Source organism: Scyliorhinus torazame, chromosome 13, assembly GCF_047496885.1.
Source record: "Scyliorhinus torazame isolate Kashiwa2021f chromosome 13, sScyTor2.1, whole genome shotgun sequence".
In the NCBI taxonomy this organism is placed as follows: Eukaryota; Metazoa; Chordata; class Chondrichthyes; order Carcharhiniformes; family Scyliorhinidae; genus Scyliorhinus; species Scyliorhinus torazame.
Window position 1 is genome coordinate 40,705,518 of NC_092719.1, and position 22,659 is coordinate 40,728,176.

At 44.7% G+C, this 22,659-nt stretch overlaps 1 protein-coding gene, 1 long non-coding RNA gene and 1 pseudogene across 3 annotated transcripts in view; 1 reads left to right on the top strand and 2 right to left on the bottom strand.

The window, feature by feature from the left end:
• Positions 1–6,403, bottom strand: part of LOC140387981 (uncharacterized) — a 137,335-nt gene extending 130,932 nt beyond the window's left edge. For both annotated transcript variants that reach the window (XR_011934045.1, XR_011934043.1), the window contains exon 1: positions 6,354–6,403. This is a non-coding gene — a long non-coding RNA (uncharacterized lncRNA). The remainder of the gene's footprint in view (positions 1–6,353) is intronic.
• LOC140387980 (mitogen-activated protein kinase 12-like) overlaps positions 1–22,659 on the top strand; it is a 97,929-nt gene that overhangs the window by 56,736 nt on the left and 18,534 nt on the right. The window contains exons 4-8 of the mRNA XM_072471407.1: positions 11,043–11,154; positions 12,251–12,280; positions 13,557–13,604; positions 15,392–15,506; positions 20,829–20,900. Of these exons, the coding sequence (XP_072327508.1) occupies positions 11,043–11,154; positions 12,251–12,280; positions 13,557–13,604; positions 15,392–15,506; positions 20,829–20,900 (377 nt within the window). The remainder of the gene's footprint in view (positions 1–11,042; positions 11,155–12,250; positions 12,281–13,556; positions 13,605–15,391; positions 15,507–20,828; positions 20,901–22,659) is intronic.
• LOC140388681 (U2 spliceosomal RNA) lies at positions 16,827–17,034 on the bottom strand (annotated as a pseudogene).

Consider the following 22,659-nt stretch of genomic DNA (forward strand, 5'->3'; position numbering starts at 1 on the left):
TCTGCCTATTTAGGTGGGTATAAAAGATTCAATGGCAATATCCAAAAGGGGAATAAATGTGTACGTGGAGATATATAGATGAGAATAAATCATTTTAGTATCACTGGTGTACAAATCAAAATTCTGGATGTAGCATTTTGAAAAGTGTCAAAAATGTTTAAAATCTCTCACGGCACCAGGGACATTTCTCCTTGGAAATAGATTTTGCACTACCAGCGATGTTTTCTTCACTCAATACATTTCTATGCCACCATTGCAAAAATTGCACTTTTAAACACATTTGTTTTTTGCACTTGCTTGGATACAACTACAGGAATATTTGCTTTAGCTTAAAACGATGCATATGCCATTGCACTCCCATTATAGCTGTTTGAGTTTTAGTTATGACAAAAAGACAAACTGAATTGCAAAACACGAATCAGGGGCGTCATTCTCCGACCCCCCGCCGGGTCGGAGAATGGCTGTAGGCCGCCGTGAATCCCGCCCCCGCCCCCGCTGAAGTCTCCGCTCCCGGAGATTGGGCGGGGGCGGGAATCGGGCCACGCCGGTTGGCGGGACCCCCCGCTGGATTCTCCGGCCCGGATGGGCCGAAGTCCCGCCCAGAAATTGCCTGTCCCGCCGGCGTAAATCAAACCTGGTATTTACCGGCGGGACCAGGCGGCGTGGGCGGGCTCCGGGGTCCTGGGGGGGGGGGGGGGGGGGGGGGGGGGCGCGGGGCGATCTGACCCCGGGGGGTACCCCCACGGTGGCCTGGCCCGCGATCGGGGCCCACCGATCCGCGGGCGGGCCTGTGCCGTGGGGGCACTCTTTCCCTTCCGCCTCCGCTACGGCCTCCACCATGGCGGAGGCGGAAGAGACTCTCCCCACTGCGCATGCGCGGGAAACTGACAGCGGCCGCTGACGCTCCCGCGCATGCGCCGGGAAACTGTCAGCGGCCGCTAACGCTCCCGCACATACGCCGCATTTCCGCGCCAGCTGGCGGGGCAACAAACGCCATTTCCGCCAGCTGGCGGGGCGGAAATCCCTCCGGCGTCGGCCTAGCCCCTCAATGTTGGGGCTAGGCCGCCAAAGATGCCGAACATTCCGCACCTTTGGGCCGGCGTGATGCCCGTCTGATTGGCGCCGTGTTTGGCGCCAGTCGGCGGACATCGCGCCGTTGGGGGAGAATTTCGCCCAAGAAGTCCTGAAATTCAGTGTAAGGTATTGAACACATTGAGTTGCCTTGAAGCACAGACCTTGGTTAAAGGCCTTTAGATCTGTTTTTAAGTCGCATGTCTTTGTTTTTTGGAGCTGTCAGCTCCTTGAGAATTATATCCGCTTTCCTGCAGCTCTTCCAAGCTTAGTACGTTGACACGTATACATTTTAGAGCAAAAAGGGAACTGCTATTTTCATTACTGGAATGTGGTGCAGTGTGTAAGTCAGTTTCTCTGCTCCCCTCACTTAGCAGGGCTAAGATTTTTCCCAATGATATGGCAGAGAATGAGGAATAAAATCTGGGTTGTGATGTCGATTGCCATTTCATCTTCCCAACCAGAATTTTAACCATAAGATGTAGGAGCAGAGTAGGCCATTTGGCCCATCAAATCTGCTCCGCCATTCAATGAGATCATGACTGATCTGATAATCCTCAACTCCACCTTTCTGCCTTATCCCCATAAACTTTGATTCCCTTACTGATTACAAATCTGTCTATCTCAGCCTTGAACACAGTTAATGACCCAGCCTCTAGAGCTCTCTGCGATAAACAATTCCACAGATTCACTACCTTCTGAGAGAAGAAATTTCCCCGTATCTCTTTTTAAAAAATTATTTCAAAATAAATTTAGAAAATCCAATTCATTTTTTCCAATTAAGGGGCAATTTAGCGTGGCCAATCCACCTAACCTGTACATCTTTGGGTTGTGGGGGCGAAACCCATGCAAACACGGGGAGAATGTGCAAACTCCACACGGACAGTGACCCAGAGCCGGGATCAAACCTGGGACCTCGGCGGCGTGAGGCAGCAGTGCTAACCACTGCGCCACCGTGCTGCCCTATTTCCCCTTATCTCTGTCTTAAATTGGTGACCACTTATTCCAAGATTATGCCCTCTGGTCCGAGAATTGCCCACAACGGGAAACATCCTCTCAGCATCTATCCTGTCAAACCCGCTGAGAATCCTATATGTCTCAATTCGGTCATCTCTTATTCTTCTAAAGTCAATGAGTAGAGGCCCAATCTATTCAGCCTCTCCTCATAAGAAAATACCTCCATACCCGGCATCAACCTAGTGAACCTTCTCTGGACTGCCTCCAATGCCAGTGTATCTTTCCTTAGATAAGAGGACCAAGGGGCAGCACGGTGATACAGAACAAGCCATCAAATAAAACAAATAGCTTGGTAAATATGTTCAACTGAGAGTCCAATTAGGATTTTGTGCTTTAATTAGTTGGGCGTATGCATGTCTTGTTCTTACCAATTACTAAAGATATCTTAGGGGGGCAGGGTAGCACAGTGGTTAGCACTGTTGCTTCACAGCGCCAGGGAATCGGGTTCGATTCCCGGTTTGGATCACTGTCTGTGCGGAGTCTGCACGCTCTCCCCGTGTTTGCATGGGTTTCCTCCGGGTGCTCCGGTTTCCCCCCACAGTTCAAAGATGTGCGGGTTATGTACATGGTCACGCTAAATTGTCCTGTAGCGTCCAAAGGTTTGCTGGGTTGCGGGGATAGGGTGGATCTGTGGGTTTAGATAGGAAGCTTTTTCAGGGGCCGGTGTAGACTCGATGGGCTGAATGGCCTCCTTCTGCACTGATTCTATGATTCTTAGAACTTTACCTTTAAAAGCAATATATTGAAACTGGTGATCAATGCGACTGGTAATCAGATATACTTATGATACACACTGGGATTGGTGTGGGCCAGAGTTTTTTTTTAAAGGGCCAGTGTGGGAAATGTGGGGGTTTGGGGGTGTAGAATAGTGTGGGAGGTCCTGAAAAAATCAGGGCCCCCTTACAATCTGTGGAGTTTTAACTTAATAGTGTGTGTTTGTGTGTGTGACATCAATGACAAGTGCCCCACCTGGAGGTCAGACTGCTTGCCAGGATTAGAAGCAGTTCGTAAAACAAAGGGTGTTTAATGGGATTTATAATTGCATGGTTAAACATTCAAAATAAGGTATAGATTCAGGTTGGTTTAATTTAATATTTTTGTGACTGGAAGAGACCTATAGCCAGATTCTTTTTTTTTTTTAAATATATTTTTATTCAATTTTAGCAAATTTTCAACAAACCCCCCCCCGCTTACAGAAAAAAGAAAAGCATAAAACACACAGATCAACATTGTACACTTATATCGCGAATTCCCCCAATGTACAAACCCCCCCATGAAACAATAATAAACACATACCTGAAACCCCCCCCCTCCTCCCCTCTCTCTCTCCACCCCCCCTCCCCCCTGGGTTGCTGCTGCTGACCACCTCCTAACGTTCCGCTAGAAAGCCTAGGAACGGTCGCCACCGCCTGAAGAACTCTTGCACAGACCCTCTCAAGGCAAACTTTACCCTCTCCAATTTAATGAACCCTGCCATGTCGCTGATCCAGGCTTCTACGCTTGGGGGCTTTGCATCCTTCCACTGTAGCAGAATCCTCCACTGGGCTACCAGGGATGCAAAACCGGCCTCTTTCGCCTCCTGCACTCCCGGCTCATCCGATACCCCAAATAATGCTAACCCCCAGCTCGGCTTGACCCGGGTGTTCACCACCTTAGACACAGTCCTCGCAAAGCCCCTCCAAAACCCATCCAGCACCGGACATGCCCAGAACATATGGGCATGGTTTGCTGGGCTCCCCGAGCACCTCACACACCTGTCCTCTACCCCAAAAAACCTACTCAACCTCGCCCCTGTCATATGCACTCTGTGAAGGACCTTAAATTGTATCAGGCTAAGCCTGGCGCAAGAGGAGGAAGAATTAACCCTATCCAGGGCATCAGCCCACAGGCCCTCATCTATCTCCTCCCCAAGCTCCTCCTCCCATTTACCCTTTAGCTCCTCCACCGAGGTCTCCTCCTCTTCCTGCATCGCCTGATAGACCGCCGAGACCTTGCCCTCTCCGACCCACACCCCCGAGAGCACCCTATCTTGAATCTTACGTGCTGGAAGCAGCGGAAATTCCCTCACCTGCCGTCTCACGAACACCCTCACCTGCATGTACCTGAAGGCGTTTCCGGGGGGCAGCCCAAATTTCTCCTCCAGCGCCCCAAGGCTCGCAAACGTCCCATCTATAAACAGGTCCCCCATTCTTTTAATTCCTGCCCGATGCCAGCTCAGAAACCCCGCATCTATTCTCCCCGGGATGAACCGATGGTTCTCTCGGATTGGGCACCAAACTGAGGCCTCTACCTCACCCCTGTGGCGCTTCCACTGCCCCCAAATTTTCAGAGTCGCCGCCGCAACCGGACTCGTGGTGTACCTTGTCGGCGGGAGCGGCACCTGTGCCGTCACCAGCGCTCTCAGACTCGTGCCTACACAGGACGCCATCTCCAGCCTCTTCCACGTCGCCCCCTCCCCCACCATTATCCACTTCAGAGCAGAAGGAAAAGACGAAAAGTGTTTGAGAAAGGGTCTTCTCGTTAATGGATCATTATTGGATTAAATTGCCATATTTAATAGATGTCACATTTTTGTGATATTCTTTACATTGACAGTATTTACAGCTGACTACTGATATTAAAATGATTAACTATTGTACTAGTATACAGAACAAGCCATCAAATAAAACAAATAGCTTGGTAAATATGTTCAACTGAGAGTCAATTAGGATTTTGTGCTTTCATTAGTTGGGCGTATGCATGTCTTGTTCTTACCAATTACTAAAGATATCTTAGGGGGCGGGGCAGGGTAGCACAGTGGTTAGCACCCGCTTCCCCACCAAGATTGCCACCCCTCGATTCTGCCTGTCCAACCCAGAGTGGAAAACCTGCCCCATCCACCCCTTCCTCAGCCCAACCTGATCTGCCACCTTCAAATGTGTCTCCTGGAGCATAACCATATCTGCCTTCAGTCCCTTCAGGTGCGCGAACACCTCCTGACCGGCCCGTTCCGGCCTCTCACATTCCAAGTTATCAGCCTGATCAGGGGGCTCTTCCCCCCCCCCCCCCCCCGCCCCTACCCCTCCACCCCCCCCTCTCTCTCCCCCCCTTCTCTCTCTCCCCCCCTTCTCTCTCTCCCCCCCTTCTCTCTCTCCCCCCCCTTCTCTCTCTCCCCCCCTTCTCTCTCTCCCCCCCCTTCTCTCTCTCCCCCCCCTTCTCTCTCTCCCCCCCCTTCTCTCTCTCCCCCCCTTCTCTTCCCTCCCCCCCCTTCCTCCCCCCCTTCTCTCTCCCCCCCTTCCTCTCTCCCCCCCTTCCTCTCTCCCCCCCCTTCCTCTCTTCCCCCCCCTTCCTCTCTTCCCCCCCCTTCCTCTCTTCCCCCCCCTTCCTCTCTCCCCCCCCCTTCCTCTCTTCCCCCCCCCCTTCCTCTCTTCCCCCCCCCTCCCTTCCTCTCTTCCCCCCCCCCCCCCCCCCCCCCAGGTTCCATTCTGGGATCTTCCCATCCAGTTGTATCAGCTAGGATCATAACAAGCCCAGGCAGAGAATCATTACGATGGGGGTTGTCCACGCAGAAAATGTTGAATCCAGCAGCTAAGTGCAAAGGCTTTGTCTCCTGATCCAGTAGTCTGTCACCTCAGTTTAACTACGGGATTTTTCAAGGGCCAACCAAGGTTAAAATTTCAGAAGGCAAACAAAAACTAGCCACTCGGTCTCATTGCAATGTTTAAAGTGCTAACCCACATCCTTGGAGTGGGCAAGTTGATTCCTGCCATCGCAACTCTATTGAAACCAGAATTGGATGGGGAGGAAGCAGGTTGGCGTCCGGATTTAGATGTTTAGCACTTTTAATATCGCACGCACTCAGACCCGCCTGCATTTTGGGGTTAAATTTCTCCTCAGTGGATTTTTAAAGCCTTTCCAGTTACTAGGAGAAATTTGCTAAATTGTACATTATTTTTCTGTGAAAGCCAGGACAAAACAGTGTGTGCATGGCACAAGGTTGAATCGAGCAATGGTGCCAATTATTAAGTGAGAAATTCGAAGAAATAGAGAAATTGATTTATAAATAATAAACATGTAGCAGTACATTTTGATCAAAAATGCACATTGTAAATTCATGATGAATAGAATTGAATTATCAAAGGAGACTTTGAGATGGTCATGAGTGATGGATCTAATCCATTAGATTAAGATTTTGAATTTGTTAATTATGAGATTTTAGTGATCTATAAGACATTAGATTTTAATAATCCATTAGAGAGCGACAAATTGAACAAAGTTCCACTCACCGTCCAGTGACTATCCAGCTTGAAAGACATTTTGAGAGTTGATTAGAGAGGGAAAAGTTCTCCTATAAGACAATAAGACACAAGAACAGAATTAGGCCACTTGACCCATCGAGTCTGCTCCGCCATTCAATCATGGCTGACATTTTCTCATCCCCATTCTCCTGCCTTCTCCCCTGATAGATCTGTACTTGGTTAATATATCTTATGTGTCGCCGCACTAGAGATCACTCAACAAAACTTAAAACTGAGCTTCATGCATGAAGTAAATTGTAGCTTTATTCAGTCAGTTTTCAAATGTCTCGTGATCAGGTCAGTTTGCTTGCAAATGCAGAGTTATTTTAAATAGTTTGTTTTGTCCAAGCAAATACAGATGACTGAGTTGAATTCAATACAAATTATAGTTCTTGATGATTTCTTCAAATTAAAATACACAATACAGAGAAGTTGGAAAGAGACAAAATGGCAGCTTTCAGAGCAAAGCACAGGAAATAGTTAAAGAAATTAATTAAGATGATTCCGGAATGAATTGTTCAAAACCGGCACCTAGTATTAAGGTAATTGCTATTGTTAATGTTCTGTCCCCCTTCCGTCTGTGATTGGGTCATAATAATTAGGTCATAGAATTTACAGTGCAGAAGGAGGCCATTTGGCCCATCGAGTCTGCACTGGCTCTTGGAAAGAGCACCCTACCCAATGCCCACACCTCCACCCTATCCCCATAACCCAGTAACCCCACCCAACACCATGGACAATTTTGGACACTAAGGGCAATTTAGCATGGCTAAACCCACCTAACCTGCACATCTTTGGACTGTAGGAGGAAACCGGAGCACCCGGAGGAAACCCACACACACATGGTGAGAACGTGCAGACGTCGCACAGACAGTGACCCAAGCGAGGAATTGAACCTGGGACCCTGGAGCTGTGAAGCAATTATAGTTCATTTAATTTGATTGAAATGTCTGTCCATCAAATTTAGATATGGTGTGACTGAGATAATTCGTTCCCACAAAACTTTATCTGTTGTCATGAAAACTGGACTAGGAACGCTGCCCAGATTTACATACTAACGAATGTGTCCTTGCTTCTGTCTGGAGTTTTAATCTGATCATTCTCATGTTATTCAGCAGTTCTCACTGTCTGTTTGAACTGTGTGACCTTAATAAACCATTTTAATTCTGAACCATTTCTTCCTTTAAACTCATTGTATATTAAAGTTAGATTTCTATCATCCCCATAACCCCTGATTCCTTTATTAATCAAGAACCTATCTATCTCTGTCTTAAAGACATTCAGTGATTTGGCCTCCACAACCTTCTGCGGCAAAACGTTCCACAGAGTCACCCCCTCTGGCTGAAAAAATTCCTCCTCACCTTTCTTATAAAGGATCGAACCTTTAGTCTGAGATGGTGTCCTCTGGTTCTAGTTTTTCCTACAAGTGGAAACATCCTCTCCATGTCCACTCTATCCAGGCCTCGCAGTATCCTGTAAGTTTCAATAAGATCCCCCTTCATCCTTCTAAACTCCAACGAGTACAGACCCAGAGTCCTCAACCGTTGATGACCCCATGATTAAATAGCTGCTTTCTAAACTCACAGAAGAATGGCTACCTGAGCGAAAAAGTGGAAGATGACAAGTGCCTTAGCCTCACAAAGAGTTAATTGCAGTGGAGAAAATTGACAAGTGTAGAAAAGGCAACATGAAAACATCCACAAACAATGACAGTTTATTAACTGAAATGTTATTAGTTAAGGGCTGAACAAAGACACCGCACTTAGCCCCTCAGCAATCAATCTAATATCACAGAAATGACACCGCTGAAAGCCTTTTCTTTGAAGTTCATAATTTGTGAATGTTTACGTCCTCGGGGTAAAATTATTTTTTTCTACAGTAAGTCTTATTTAATGGAAATTGGATTATGTGTATTGATGGGAAAGATAAATTTCCAACCTTATCTCTTTGTTACATGAGGTGCTTTCAGGGATGTTTCACAATTAAAAGATCTTGTTAAATACTAAACCATATAATAAGTTGCTCCATTTCATTGTTAAGTACATCTTGGTGTGATTCTGTTCATTCTAAAATGTAATTAGCTCTGAAGTGTAGACTTATTGTGACTAAATATGTATGACTGCCCGCATTTCAAATCTTGTCACTATTTAAATACAAAAAAACAGACAACAGTAAATTTGAAAAATAAATTTGTACCATTTATGAGTTCGCTTTTTGTATTATACATGTCATGGGATGACTTGTAATTTTGCCCTGTCAAACGTTGTTGAGTGGGCGGAGGGGATGCCAGAAATAATGCGGATGCTTGGGGAGTTTGGGGATTTTTCAGGGTGTAAATTGAACATGGGGAAAAGTGAGTTGTTTGTGGTGCATCCAGGGGAGCAGAGTAGAGAAATAGAGGACCTACCGTTGAGGAAGGTAACAAGGGACTTTCATTACCTGGGGATCCAGATAGCCAAGAATTGGGGCACATTGCATAGGTTAAATTTAACGCGGTTGGTGGAACAAATGGAGGAGGATTTCAAGAGATGGGATATGGTATCCCTGTCACTGGCAGGGAGGGTGCAGGCGGTTAAGATGGTGGTCCTCCCGAGATTCCTCTTTGTGTTTCAGTGCCTCCCGGTGGTGATCACGAAGGCTTTTTTTAAAAGGATCAAAAAGAGCATCATGGGTTTTGTGTGGGCCGGGAAGACCCCGAGAGTGAGGAAGGGATTCTTACAGCGTAGCAGGGATAGGGGGGGGCTGGCACTACCGAGCCTAAGTGAGTATTATTGGGCCGCTAATATTTCAATGGTGAGTAAGTGGATGGGAGAGGAGGAGGGAGCGGCGTGGAAGAGATTAGAGAGGGCGTCCTGTAGGGGGACTAGCCTACAGGCTATGGTGACAGCCCCATTGCCGTTCTCACCGAGGAACTACACCACAAGCCCGGTGGTGGTGGCTACACTGAAGATTTGGGGACAGTGGAGACGGCATAGGGGAAAGACTGGAGCCTTGCGGGGGTCCCCGATAAGAAACAACCATAGGTTTGCCCCGGGGGGAATGGATGGGGGATATGGAATGTGGCAAAGAGCAGAAATAACGCAACTGAAAGATCTGTTTGTGGATGGGAAGTTCGCGAGTCTGGGAGCGCTGACCGAGAAATATGGGTTGCCCCAAGGGAATGCATTCAGGTATATGCAACTGAGGGCTTTTGCGAGGCAACAGGTGAGGGAATTCCCGCAGCTCCCGACACAAGAGGTGCAGGACAGAGTGATCTCAAAGACATGGGTGGGGGATGGTAAGGTGTCAGATATATATCGGGAAATGAGGGACGAAGGGGAGACTATGGTAGATGAACTAAAAGGGAAATGGGAAGAAGAGCTGGGGGAGGAGATCGAGGAGGGGCTGTGGGCAGATGCCCTAAGCAGGGTAAACTCGTCGTCCTCGTGTGCCAGGCTAAGCCTGATTCAGTTTAAGGTATTACACAGGGCGCATATGACTGGAGCACGGCTCAGTAAATTTTTTGGGGTGGAGGATAGGTGTGCGAGGTGCTTGAGAAGCCCAGCAAATCATACCCATATGTTTTGGTCATGCCCGGCACTACAGGGGTTTTGGATGGGGGTGACAAAGGTGCTTTCAAAAGTAGTGGGGGTCCGGGTCGAACCAAGCTGGGGGTTGGCTATATTTGGGGTTGCACAAGAGCCGGGAGTGCAGGAGGCGAGAGAGGCCGATGTTTTGGCCTTTGCGTCCCTAGTAGTCCGGCGTAGGATATTGCTAATGTGGAAAGAAGCCAAGCCCCCGGGGGTGGAGACCTGGATAAATGACACGGCAGGGTTTATAAAGCTAGAGCGGATTAAGTTCGTCCTAAGGGGGTCGGCTCAAGGGTTCACCAGGCGGTGGCAACCGTTCGTCGAATACCTCGCAGAAAGATAGATGGAATGGAAAAAAGAAGGCAGCAGCAGCCCAGGATCGGGGGGGGGGGGGGGGAGGAGGAACCAGAAGTACTCTCAGGGTTGTTAATATATACTGTATAATATGTGTAGGTCGTTGCTACAGATAATTATATATTGGACTGTTAAATTATATTTTTGGAGAGTGTTACTTGTGATAAGGCAGTTGCCGATTAGGGTTAGTTTTCATTTTTGTTATTTATTATTTATTCATTTTCTGTTTATAAAATAGGTCATTGTTATTTGTGTTGTTATAATATTGTGTAAAGGATGCACAATGTACTGTGTTGGTTGACCAGAAATTTTCAATAAAATATTTATTAAAAAAAAAATTGTTGAGTGGAGTCACAGTTAAGCATGCTGCATGCATTGCTATGTGTACCTAACCAGGATGCATGGCAGAAAATACAAGTGATATGCTTGTTCAAGGTATAAAAGTTATATACTGGAATATCTCTATGATATTTTGCTTCAATTTTCAATCCTTAAATGTTTTTCAAGAAACTTGCCAATATTCTTAAATTTTCAGAACTTCGAAAATCTAAAGTCCTGCATACCTCCTCCATTTTTAAAAATCATTCTCAAACCTTAAAGCTTCCATTCTGGAACTGCTTCAGTTATATCCTGTTGCTGTGTCTCAGTCTGGGCTAGTCACAGACAAATAACCACCACCCAGTCCCTTGGTTAGTGGTTCTTCAAGTATTACAATTCTAAAGGTCATGTTGATGTTATGTTCCTTATTTTGCAGCTATTTGGTTATGCCGTTCATGGGAACAGACCTCAGCAAATTAATGAAGCATGAGAAACTGACTGAAGACCGGATCCAATTTCTGGTGTATCAAATTTTGAAAGGCCTAAAGGTCAGTTTCACCTCAGTTATCAATTTTGACTGTGCAAATGTGATACTAGTTAAAGTCCTGATCAGTGTTTAAAAATGCAATATCTACAAATTTGGACTGGTGATATTTTTCTATCTTATGACCTGGTGCTACTTTGACATGTTGTACTAATTTACAAGACATTTTCCCGTCTCTTCCTGCACCTAGTGGTGCACTACTAAAGACTGTTGTTTGCTTCCATAGCTAATGATTCCAAGAACAGGTTGCTAGTCTATTGCCAGAGCCGTATAGCTTGACAAGGGCGCCACACCACAACAAGCGTGTCTGACCAAGAGTCCCTCCTACTCTCACCATCAGCCCTTGGTGGGTTTGAAAAGATTTTGCAGGTTGATGAACTCAATCTATTTAACCGTGTTATGAATGCACCTTTCTTGGTCTTCAACTCCTAAGGTGGGACCCGAACCCAGTGCTTCTGGCTCAGAGGCAGGGACACTATCCACTGCACCACAAGACATCTTCACAAGACATGTACATACCCATAATTATTATTTTTAGCAGAATACAATACCTACCAAAATCCTCCCAACACGCCAATGGCTGGTGGTAAGAGCGGGAGGGACTCCTGGTCAACCAGGCTTGATGTGGAGTGTTAGCCCCTCAAGCTCTAAGCCTCAAGTGACAGACGAGTGACGTGCTCCAGGAATTGCTAGCTTTGGAAACAGTCAAAAGTCTGCCTTAGCACACCACTATTTGCAGAAAGGGAATTGGAAAGGCGAGTCAAGTTGTACGCCATGATCTACACCTAAGTTCTTATGGTATTGAACAGGTTCTAATTGCATCCCAATTTTGTCGCTGCAAACCATCAAATTGTACAAGCTCTTCTTTTCAATATGCATAAAATAATACACTGAGCATTGAAGACAAATTCTGTTGGCTCTGTTCATTAACATGAATCCACAAAATAATGTAAATAAATAAATGGAGTAAGCCATCCAAAGATATGCTTTCTGTATTCGAATGGTGAAGTATTTCTGGTAGAGAGAATCTCTAACCTGAACCAAATAGATGGATTTTTTTAATTAAATTAAATTTAAACCTTTCTTATTCTTTTTAATAGTACATACACTCTGCAGGGATCATCCACAGGGTAAGTCATCCTGCATGCTGTTTTATGTAGAATATCTAACACCATAAAATGATGATTGTAATGTTACTGTCACTAAGGAATTGCAGAAAGCAAGGAAATGTATCTGGGCATCATGTTTTGCAAAAAGACTTGCCGGACCAACACCACACAGGCAGCGTTACATGGCTCAGAAAAATATCCCGAGCATTACAACATTTTATCAGCATCTATTAATGATTTTAAATAAAATGCGGTGCTCAATCTAGCAAGTTCTCTGATGCTACATTGGAGGCCCAATTGGCATCATGAATTGTTGGATGAATTTATTACATGGCTAATCAAAAGCTCATGGGGGTCCATTATCAAAAACGGGTCAAAGAACAGGTGTAAGACATTAATTTGGTGCTATATATATATATTTTTTAATTTAGAGTAACCAATTATTTTTTTTTTCCAATTAAGGGGCAATTTAAGTGTGGCCAATCCACCTAACCTGCACATCTTTGGGTTGAGGGTGAAACACACGCAGGCACGGGGAGTATATCATGCTATATATAAATAGCTTATTAACAATAAGCTATTATATGTTAGAATAATTCATTCTTAGGGGCAGCACAGTGGCGCAGTGGTTAGCACTGCCGCTTCACAGCGCTGAGGACCAGCGTTCGATCCCGGCCCAGAGTCACTGTCATATGGAGTTTGCACATTCTCCCAGTGTCTGCGTGGGTCACACCCTCACAACCCAAAGTTGTGCAGGGTGGGTTGATTGGCCATACTAAATTGCCCCTTAATTGGAAAAAAAAAAAGAATTGGATACTCTAAATATAAAAACAATAATTGATTGTCGCGTTGGAGGGATCACAATTCTGCCTTATTTGATTTGGAGGAAATTGTGTGTTATCTGGAACACAGTTTTCTTAAGGTAAGGATGGTTTATTTTAATTTGGATCCCCTCCAGTGACCTGAGAAGGGCCAGCATAGCTCAATGATCAGAAAGTCTCATCACTAGTTATATGGATGGACTGAAAACTCAGAACACACATGCCCAGAATTATTGATACCCGCCAAGACCAATTCATGTATTTGTTGTTGGCAGTGCTACTCCTCACAGAGGTGCCAAGGAAGACTTCCTTATGAGGAGTTTTCAGAGACAGCAGTGCCACCACATATACAGCAGGATGGCTGAATTCAGGGCTACTGCAGAATACTAGTTTAAAAAAATATCCTGAGAAACACTTCACTAGCAAAGATCTGTTTTCTTACTTAACTTCGGTCTTTATGCTTGATCTGTTGTCAGGATCTCAAACCAGGGAATCTGGCCATCAATGAGGACTGTGAGTTAAAGGTAAGCTTGCTATTTGGGTTGTAATTCAACACATTAATTTAAAAGCTGGGGAAGCATGGATCACAACATTTTTTGAATGCCTACTGAAAGTTTTAAAAACCGTGATAAGTTAGGTGTGATGGAATCCTCTCCACTTGCCTGGATTAGATCATCCCCAGAATGTTCGAGACCATCAAGGTTAGAGCAGCCTGCGTGATTGGCACCCCTTAATCCAACTTCAGCAGTCACTTCCTCCACCACTGACGCACAGTGGCAGCGGTGCGTACCATGCACAAGATGTACTGTCGCAACTCACCAAGGCGCCTTCAGCAGCACCTTCCAAAGCTGCAACCTCTGACAACTCAAAGGGCAAAGAGAACCGATGCAAAATCCCCTCCGTGCCCCACACCAACCTGACATGGAACGATCACTGGGTCGAAATCCTGGAACTCACTTCCTAACAGCACTATGGGTATACCTACTCCAGGTGGAGTACAGCAATTCAAGATGGCATCTCACCACCATGTTCTTGAGGGCTATTAGGGATGGCGAATTAATGCTAGCCTAGCCGACGACAGCCACTTCCCGTGAAAGAATAAATGTTTAAAGTTTGCATCTGGGTCTTACTTGTACCCCAACCCAGTATGCATGGATTCAGGCTGGAGACTCGGTCATGAAATATGTCGGTAGGCAGTAGTTTTTAAAATGTATTTATGGGATGTGGGCTTTGCTGGCTCGGTCAACATTTATTGCACATCCCTAATTACCCTTGGGAACTTGGTGATGAGCCATCTTCTAGAACTGCTGCAGTCCACCTGGCATAGGTACACCCACGGTGCTGTTCGGGAGGAGGTTTCAGAATTTTGACCCAGTGACAGTGAAGAAACTGTGATATATTTCGAGGTCAGAATGGGAGGTGGCTTGGAGGGGAACCTCGAGGTGGTGGAGTATGTCCACCACTGGGATTTTAACTCCTAATTTCTAGCAGACAGAGTTAGAAATAGCCATTATTTTACACTACCATTTTTGTAATATCTTAGTGCTGATTACATAATTAATTTTTGTAACAGCATTAGCCACCTGCTCATTCCCACCCCAAAACTTGATGATCTTGTTGCTCTGCATTTAGTTGGGTAAACATCTTAGTGCTTCGGGTATATGTGGCAATAAAAATTGCTCTCTTTGGAAATGAATTAATAACCACCATGTTAGCATATTCAGGGGAAATTCTTTTGTCTCACCTTTTATCAAAGCTAAACCATTTATTTCAAATGGATTAATACCTTCATGAAATAACAGACAAAAAATTTCTCCAAACACATCATCACACACCACAATTTTTGTGTCTTTTCTCCCCACTCGGTACGCATGTCCTTCTGTGGTCTCTGGATCAGCTCCAGTTTTGTCCCCTTAGCATTTGTGCTCTATATTGTTGTCTCCTTCCGACCACACAATTTGTAGCCTGAATCCAGAGTCTGAAGCTTTAAAGAGAGCAGATTAAATGAGTGGATTGGGAGCATAAATCGAGGGGACCATATGCTGCACCTACCCAAGGGAGTCAACAGGGGATCTGTGCCATGATTTACACTTGTGTGAAAGAGTAAAGGAGTAAAAAAGCATTGATTAATATCCACTTCACCCACTTTTAGCAACTATCTGCTTGCAAATATTGGTTACTTTAAGGAACCAAGAAGACCGACGCAAGGGTTTGTTCTGCAATAGTAAACAGAATCATTGTACTTAAGTACAGTAACAAAGGGATGTGTTTAACTGGTGACATTTTTAAAGCTCTTCACTTTGGATTATAGATTCTGGATTTTGGTTTGGCAAGACATGCAGATCAGGAAATGACTGGTTATGTAGTTACCAGATGGTATCGTGCCCCAGAGGTAATACTTAACTGGATGCATTATACGCAGACAGGTAACCTTATATTCTTGACAGTTTATTTAACAAAGATGTGAAATCACTATTTTCCATTTTTTTTGTCCAGCACTACAAAAATGAAAAGATTCTCTGGTTTAATTTACAGTTTAATTCATGTTCTACTTAGGTGTGAAATGGATTAAGCTGAAGCATGTGCGATTAATGTTCAATGTTCCACATAGCATTCAGATCTTGAATTTTATTTTCCATTATCAGAATTTCTCATATTTCTGCATAAAATGCCAGAAGCATTTATTATTGCAGAATAAGCTTGTTTTAAAGAGTGCACGTTAGGCAGATGGGATGAGAGATGGAACTTGAGGGATCATGTGCCACACCACCCGAAGGGGCCAATATGGGGCCTGTGCCATTTTGTGGCCAGGCTACCTTGCAGTCAATGGGCGAGCTGCCAACACTAGTCATGCTCTCTGTATTCCGCTCTTTCATTGGGAAAGCACAAAATTCCAGTTGGGCCGTAACTGGATCAAGTGGTGCAATCAGGAGGTTTGAGCTAAGTGAGCAGCGATAGAGTTTACCCTCACTCAACCAGCCTTGCACTCTCATGCGGGTGCAAAATGTGGAAGAGGGGTGAAGTTTGGCATGTTAAAATGTCATGACAGCCATCAGATAACTCAACACGGTTCTGTGTGTTGAGGCTCTACATATGAACATCTGAATTAGGAGGAGTAGGCAATTTGGTCCCTCGAGCCTGTTTCACCATTCAAGAAAATCATGTCTAATCTGATTATGTCCTCAACTCCACAGTCCTTCCTGTCCCCCGATAACCTTTGACTCCCTTGTTTGTCAAGAATTTATCGACCCCTGCCTTAAAAATATTAATTGACCCTGCCGCCACCGTTCTCGGAGGAAGAGTTCCAAAGACTCTCAACCCTCAAAGAAAATAACTCTCCTCATCTATGTTGAAATGGGAGAGCTCATATTTTTAAACTGTTTCCCCTGGTTCTCAACAAGGGGAAACATCCTCTCAGCATCCACTCTGTCAAGTCATCAGGATCTTGTATATTTCATCTCTTAATTTTCAAAACTCTAATGGATACAGGCCTAGCCTGTCCAATCTTTCCTCATAAGATGATCAATCTCAGCTATCAGTTGGGTGAACTTTTCTGAATGGCTTTAAACGCATTTATATCCTTTCTTAAGTAAGGAGATCATTACTGTACACAGTATTCCAATGCCCTGTACAACTGTAGAAAAACATGCCTATTTTTATATTCCATTCCCCTCGCAATGAATAAAAACATTCCATTTGCTGTCGTAATCACTTGCCGCACCTACATACTAATATTTTTTTCTTTCTTTTATTACTTTATCTGGAGTTACAAAGCCAGGGCTCAGAGCGTGGACAGGGGCGAACCCCTAATCCAGCTCCTTGCCTGCTCCAAAAAACAATTCAAATTCAAATTGAATCCAATTCATGGTCCCCACAAAAGAGACATACCAGATCTGAGCCCAGAAGGCAGAGCAGATACTACATTTGATCTTAGCCAAAAGGCCGAGAAGCGATACCTACATACTAACTTTTCGTGATTCATGTACTAGAACTTCCAGATCCTGCTGTACCACAAGATTCTACAATCTCACTACATTTAAATAATACGCTGCTTTTTCCATTCCTCCTGCCAAACTGGACACGTTCAAATCTTCCCGCATTAAGCGCCAACTGCCAGTTTTTTGTCCATTAACTTAACCTACCAATCCTTTTGTAGATTCCTTACATCCCCTTTACACCGCACTTTTCCATCTACCTTTGTACCATCAGAAAATTTAGCAACCATATATTCGGTCCGTTCATCCAAATCATTGTTATGAATGGTAACTAGATGAGGCCATAGTACTGATCCCTGTGGCGCTCCACTCATCACGTCTTGCCAACCGGAAAATGACGCAATTATGCCTACTCTGTTTCCTTTTAACTAACTAATCCTTTGCTTCTATGTTACCTCCAACACATGAGCTTTTATTTTACGTAGTAATGTTTGATATGGCACCTTGTCAAATGCCTTCTGGAAATCTAGGTGTAGCACATCCCCAGGTTTCCTTTATTCATATTTCTTGTGATTTCCTCAAAGAACTCAAATAAATTAATCAAATACATTTTGCCTTTCACAAGTGTCCTTCTATAACCTCATAATAATAAATTCTAGCATATTCCCTATGGCAGATGTTAAGCTAACTGGCCAGTAGTTTCCTGCTTCCCTTCCTTTCTTAAACAGAGGAGTCACATTTGCAACTTTCCAATCCAATGGGACTTTTCCAGAATCTAGGGAATTTGGGAAAATTAAACCAATACATCTACTATCTTAGCAGCCACTTCTTTTAAGACCCTGGGATGAAGTCCAGCAGGATTTGGTGATGTGTCAGCCTTTAGTTCAAATAATGTTTTTGTTACCCTTTCCCTGGTGTAATTGCTTTCAGTTCCTCCCTCCCTTTCACCCCCCCCATTCGCAATTATTTCTGAGATGTTACTTTTATCCGCCACACTGAAGACAGAGGCAAAGTATCGATCCAATTAATCCGCCTTTCCTTATTTCCCAGTATTAATTCCCCAGACTCTCTCCCTGCAGGAACACTCACTCGTTTCCATTTCAAATAACTGTAGAAACTCTTACTATCTGTATTTATGTTTCCAGCTAGCTTTCTCTCATACTCTAATTTCTCCCTCCTTATTAATCTTTCAGTCATTCTTTACCATTCTTTATATTCTGAACAATCTTCTGACCTGTACCTTTGTGGAATTATACACTTTTTCTTTCAATGTGATACTATCTTTAAATGTCTTCATTAGCCACAGATGATGTGTCCTTCACTTAATCCTGCTTCATTGCACATTACTAGATCTAGTATAGCCGTTCTCTGGTTAACTCTAGAATGTGCTGGTCTGAGAAATTGAAATACATATGTATGATCTGATGGCCATTACAGAGACATGGCTGCAAGATAACAAATATTGAGACCTAAATATTCAAGAATTCATGACATTTGGGAGGGACAGGAAACTTGGAAGAGGTGGAGAGGTAACTCTGTTAATTAAGAATGACATTAGCACCATATAAACAAACTACCTCAGTTCTGGAAATCAGGGGGGGGGGGCAGCACGGTGGCACATTGGATAGCACTGCTGCCTCATGGCGCCGAGGTCCCAGGTTCGATCCCGACTCTGGATCACTGTCTGTGTGGAGTTTGCACATTCTCCCCGTGTTTGCGTGGGTTTTGCCCTCACAACCCAAAGATGTGAGGGTAGGTGAATTGGCCACGCTAAATTGCCCCTTATTTGGAAAAAATAAATTGGGTACTCTAAATTTATTAAAAAGATGAAAAAAAGGTTCTGGAAATCAGGGTATAGAATCAGTTTGGATAAAGATGAGTCCCTGGATTACTCGTCCAGTGATCCCAAACTTCACAGCTCTCATTTCCCCAGTGATGGTGCCAGTGCCCCATCAAATCCCATTGTGAACCAAAACCCATTTCTCCCAAACCAATCTTTGAGCCAAGCATTTGAGTCTCTAATGTGATTTACGCTCCGTCAATTTGCTTGTGGCTCTGGTAATAATCCAGAGATTGAGGTTATTCAAGAAGGCCTTTCTCAACCTTGCCCCTTTCCTGAGGTGCGGTGATCCTCAGGTTAAATCACCACTAGTCAGCTCTCCCCCTCAAAATGGGAAACAGCCTATGGTCTTCTGGGACTATGACAACTTTATATTTAATTTATTATCTTTGAGATTCTGTTTTTTAATTTAGCCCTTAACTGTTCATTTTCCCTCAGCAGAACCTCTTTCCTAGTTCTACATATGTCATTGGTACCTACGTGGACCACGAGCACTGGATCCTCCCCCTCTCACTGCAAGTTCCAGTCCACATCGAGAGCAGATGTCCTGAACCCTGAGACCGGGCAGTCAACACAGCCTTCTGAATTTCTGCTCTTGGCGACAGAGCACTGTATTTATCCCCCTGACTATACTGTCTGCTATTACCACTACTTTCCTATTGATGCCCGCCCCCACCCATCCCTGAATGGTATCCTGTACCATGGTCCTATGGTCAGTTTGCTCATCCACCCGCAGCCCCAACTTTCATCCACATAGATTGCAAGAACCTCAGACTTGTTGGACAATTGCAGAAGCAATTACAGAAGCTTGTCTACTTCTACCTTTAGAATTCCCTCACCTTTCTGTCCCTGACCATTGATCAAATCAGAAGACCCTAACCTAAAGGGTCTGACTGCCTCCTGGAACAATGTGTCCAGGTAACATTCCCCCTCCCTGATGTATGTCAGTTCCCACAGCTTGGCCTCCAGTTCAATGACTTGAGTCACAGTTCCTCCAGCTGCAGACATTTATTGCAGACATAGGTGTTCTGGATCACACCATCACCCAGAAGGTCTCACATTCTGCAGTCTCAACACATCACCTCCCCTGTCATTTCAGTTGAGCATTAATTTAGCTTTTTCTTAATTTATAATTAATAAACCCCACTACTCTCAATAAGCTTTATTACTGCTAGTAAACTTCACTAATACTCATAAAATTGGTATTAGTAAAGTTGTAAGAATACAATTACTAAAAAGTGCCAGAGTTTTGAAGTATAATTGAGCAAAATAATCACCAACGAATCACTTACCTGTTTCTCCGCCACATCACTTTTTATTTCAATTTTCCAAATGTAGTCAACTCAGACTCACAAGCTGATTTCAAACTCCCTCGCCCCTCTTGCGCTGATTTTGAACTGTCAGACTTACTCTTTCCCGTCCTAGTTCTGAACCAACAGACCTCTCGCTCTCGAGTTGGGTTGAACTCTTCATGTTAGTGAGTGCATGCCCTCTGTATTTATTAAAATTCTAAATCATAAACAAATTATCATAGAATTCATAGAATTTACAGTGCAGAAGGAGGCCATTCAGCCCATCGAGTCTGCACCGGCTCTTGGAAAGAGCACCCTACCCAAGGTCAACACCTCCACCCTATCCCTATTAACCCAGTAACCCCACCCAACACTAAGGGCAATTTTGGACACTAAGGGCAATTTATCATGGCCAATCCACCTAACCAGCACATCTTTGGACTGTGGGAGGAAACCGGAGCACCCGGAGGAAACCCACGCACACACGGGGAGGACGTGCAGACTCCGCACAGACAGTGACCCAAGCCGGAATCGAACCTGGGACCCTGGAGCTGTGAAGCAATTGTGCTATCCACAATGCTACCGTGCTGCCTTGTATAAAGTATTGTTTCCACTGTTGACTATATGAAAGCAATTTCACCTCAACATGATTAATGACCTTCTATAATTTATCATTTATAGTTGATATTTGGTCTGTTGGCTGCATCATGGCGGAGATGATTACAAGTCGACCTCTTTTTAAAGGCATCGATCGTATCCTTTGCAATTCTGACAGACTTTCTCTGCTAATCAATAAAAGGTGGAGATCTAAATAGATCTCAGGAAATAGCTGGAGCTTTTAAGTAATTGATGGGGAACCTTGTGCAGATCAGTAATGTAATGAGCAAATTATAGTTGGAGTCTAACAACAGCCTCCAACAGACAATGAACGGCTAAGCAGTATGTTATTTTCAGCACTGGGAAAATCAAGACTCTTAAGTGGCCCACAGTCTTGCCTGCCTCTATCATGGAAGAATTGCTCATTTGTTTTAGTTTTAAATGTTTGCCTTGATAAGAGACACCACCCCTGGCAGTATCAGAGAGGCATGACCAATATGCTTGTGGCAGTGTGGCCCCTTTAAGGGGGCAGGCTTTGAGGTCCATGTGAATGGCTCGGGACCAATCATGTGGGACTGCACAAACTCTGACCAATAGAGAGAAAGCACGGGGGCCCTGGAAGCAGGGTTCCAGGCAGTGTGGAGACTGGTGCTGGAGAGTCAAGTCTTAACTAGCATTTCTCTGTGCCTGTATATAGTTGCATTTGCCTACAGATAATAAATCCCCTTTGTTGTGACTGGGAAGTCTCCAGTGTATTGTCTCAAGCCACCACAGCGCCGTTCCCTTAATAAACTCTGGGGTGAATTTTCATAAAAGTACTCCCATTTATCTGCCATAACCTTTGCAGAGGGTCCAAGGAAATTCAACAATAATGGTGTCTCACGTTTTCATTGTTCGTTTTCTGACATTCGGGCAAATGATTGGAAATTGGTGGAAATGGGTCCCCCTAAGGATGGAGCAACAACATCAAAATTTTAACTTAGGCCAGACTGAAACCAGGGGAGCATAGATTGAAAGGAAGAAATAGGAAGTTTAGAAGTGATGCACTATCAATTACGACGAGACGAGAGTAGAGTAATCGAGGCTTTATTAAGCAGAGATGTGTTGCCTCCTGCAGCTGCTACCGAAATGGCAGTAGCTCGGTGAGCACACACATTTATACTCCGCCTACTGGGCGGAGCCAGCAGGCAGGGATCTACCCCCGTACCTATAGTACAGGAGCCTTACTGTATTACCTCTAATACACGTATTATACAAACAGTGGTGACTACCACAAGGAAGAAAGAAATATTTTCACCCATAAGATGGTGGGAATCTGGAACTCACTGCCTGAAAGGTTGATAGAGGCAGAAACCCTCATAACATTTTAAAAGAATCATAGAATTTACAGTGCAGAAGGAGGTCATTCAGCCCATCAAATCTGAACCAGCCCTTAGAAAGAACACCCTACCTAAGCCCACACCTCCCCCTATCTCTGTAACCTTCTTTGGACACTAAGGGCAGTTTAGCATGGCCAATCCAGCTAACCTGCACATCTTTGGACTGTGGGAGGAAACCGGAGCACCCGGAGGAAACCCACGCAGAGAGGGGGAGAAGATGCAGACTCCGCACAGACCGTGATCCAAGCCAGGAAACGAACCTGGGACCTTGGAACTGTGAAGCAGCTGTGCTAACCACTATGCTACCGTGCTGGATATGCACTTGACATGTCGCAACCTACAAGGCAATGAACCCACTCTCATTTGAAAATCCTACTTCCTGATTGTCTCTAAGTGTCATGGATCATTGGACGTTTCCAGCAAAGAAAGAGGCCACTTGGCCCACCTTGTCTACCGAGAGTGGAATAGGTTGGATGTCTCCCTTTCGGCCAAGACAGACTCAATGAGCTGAAAGGTTCCCTTTCCGTGCTGTAAAT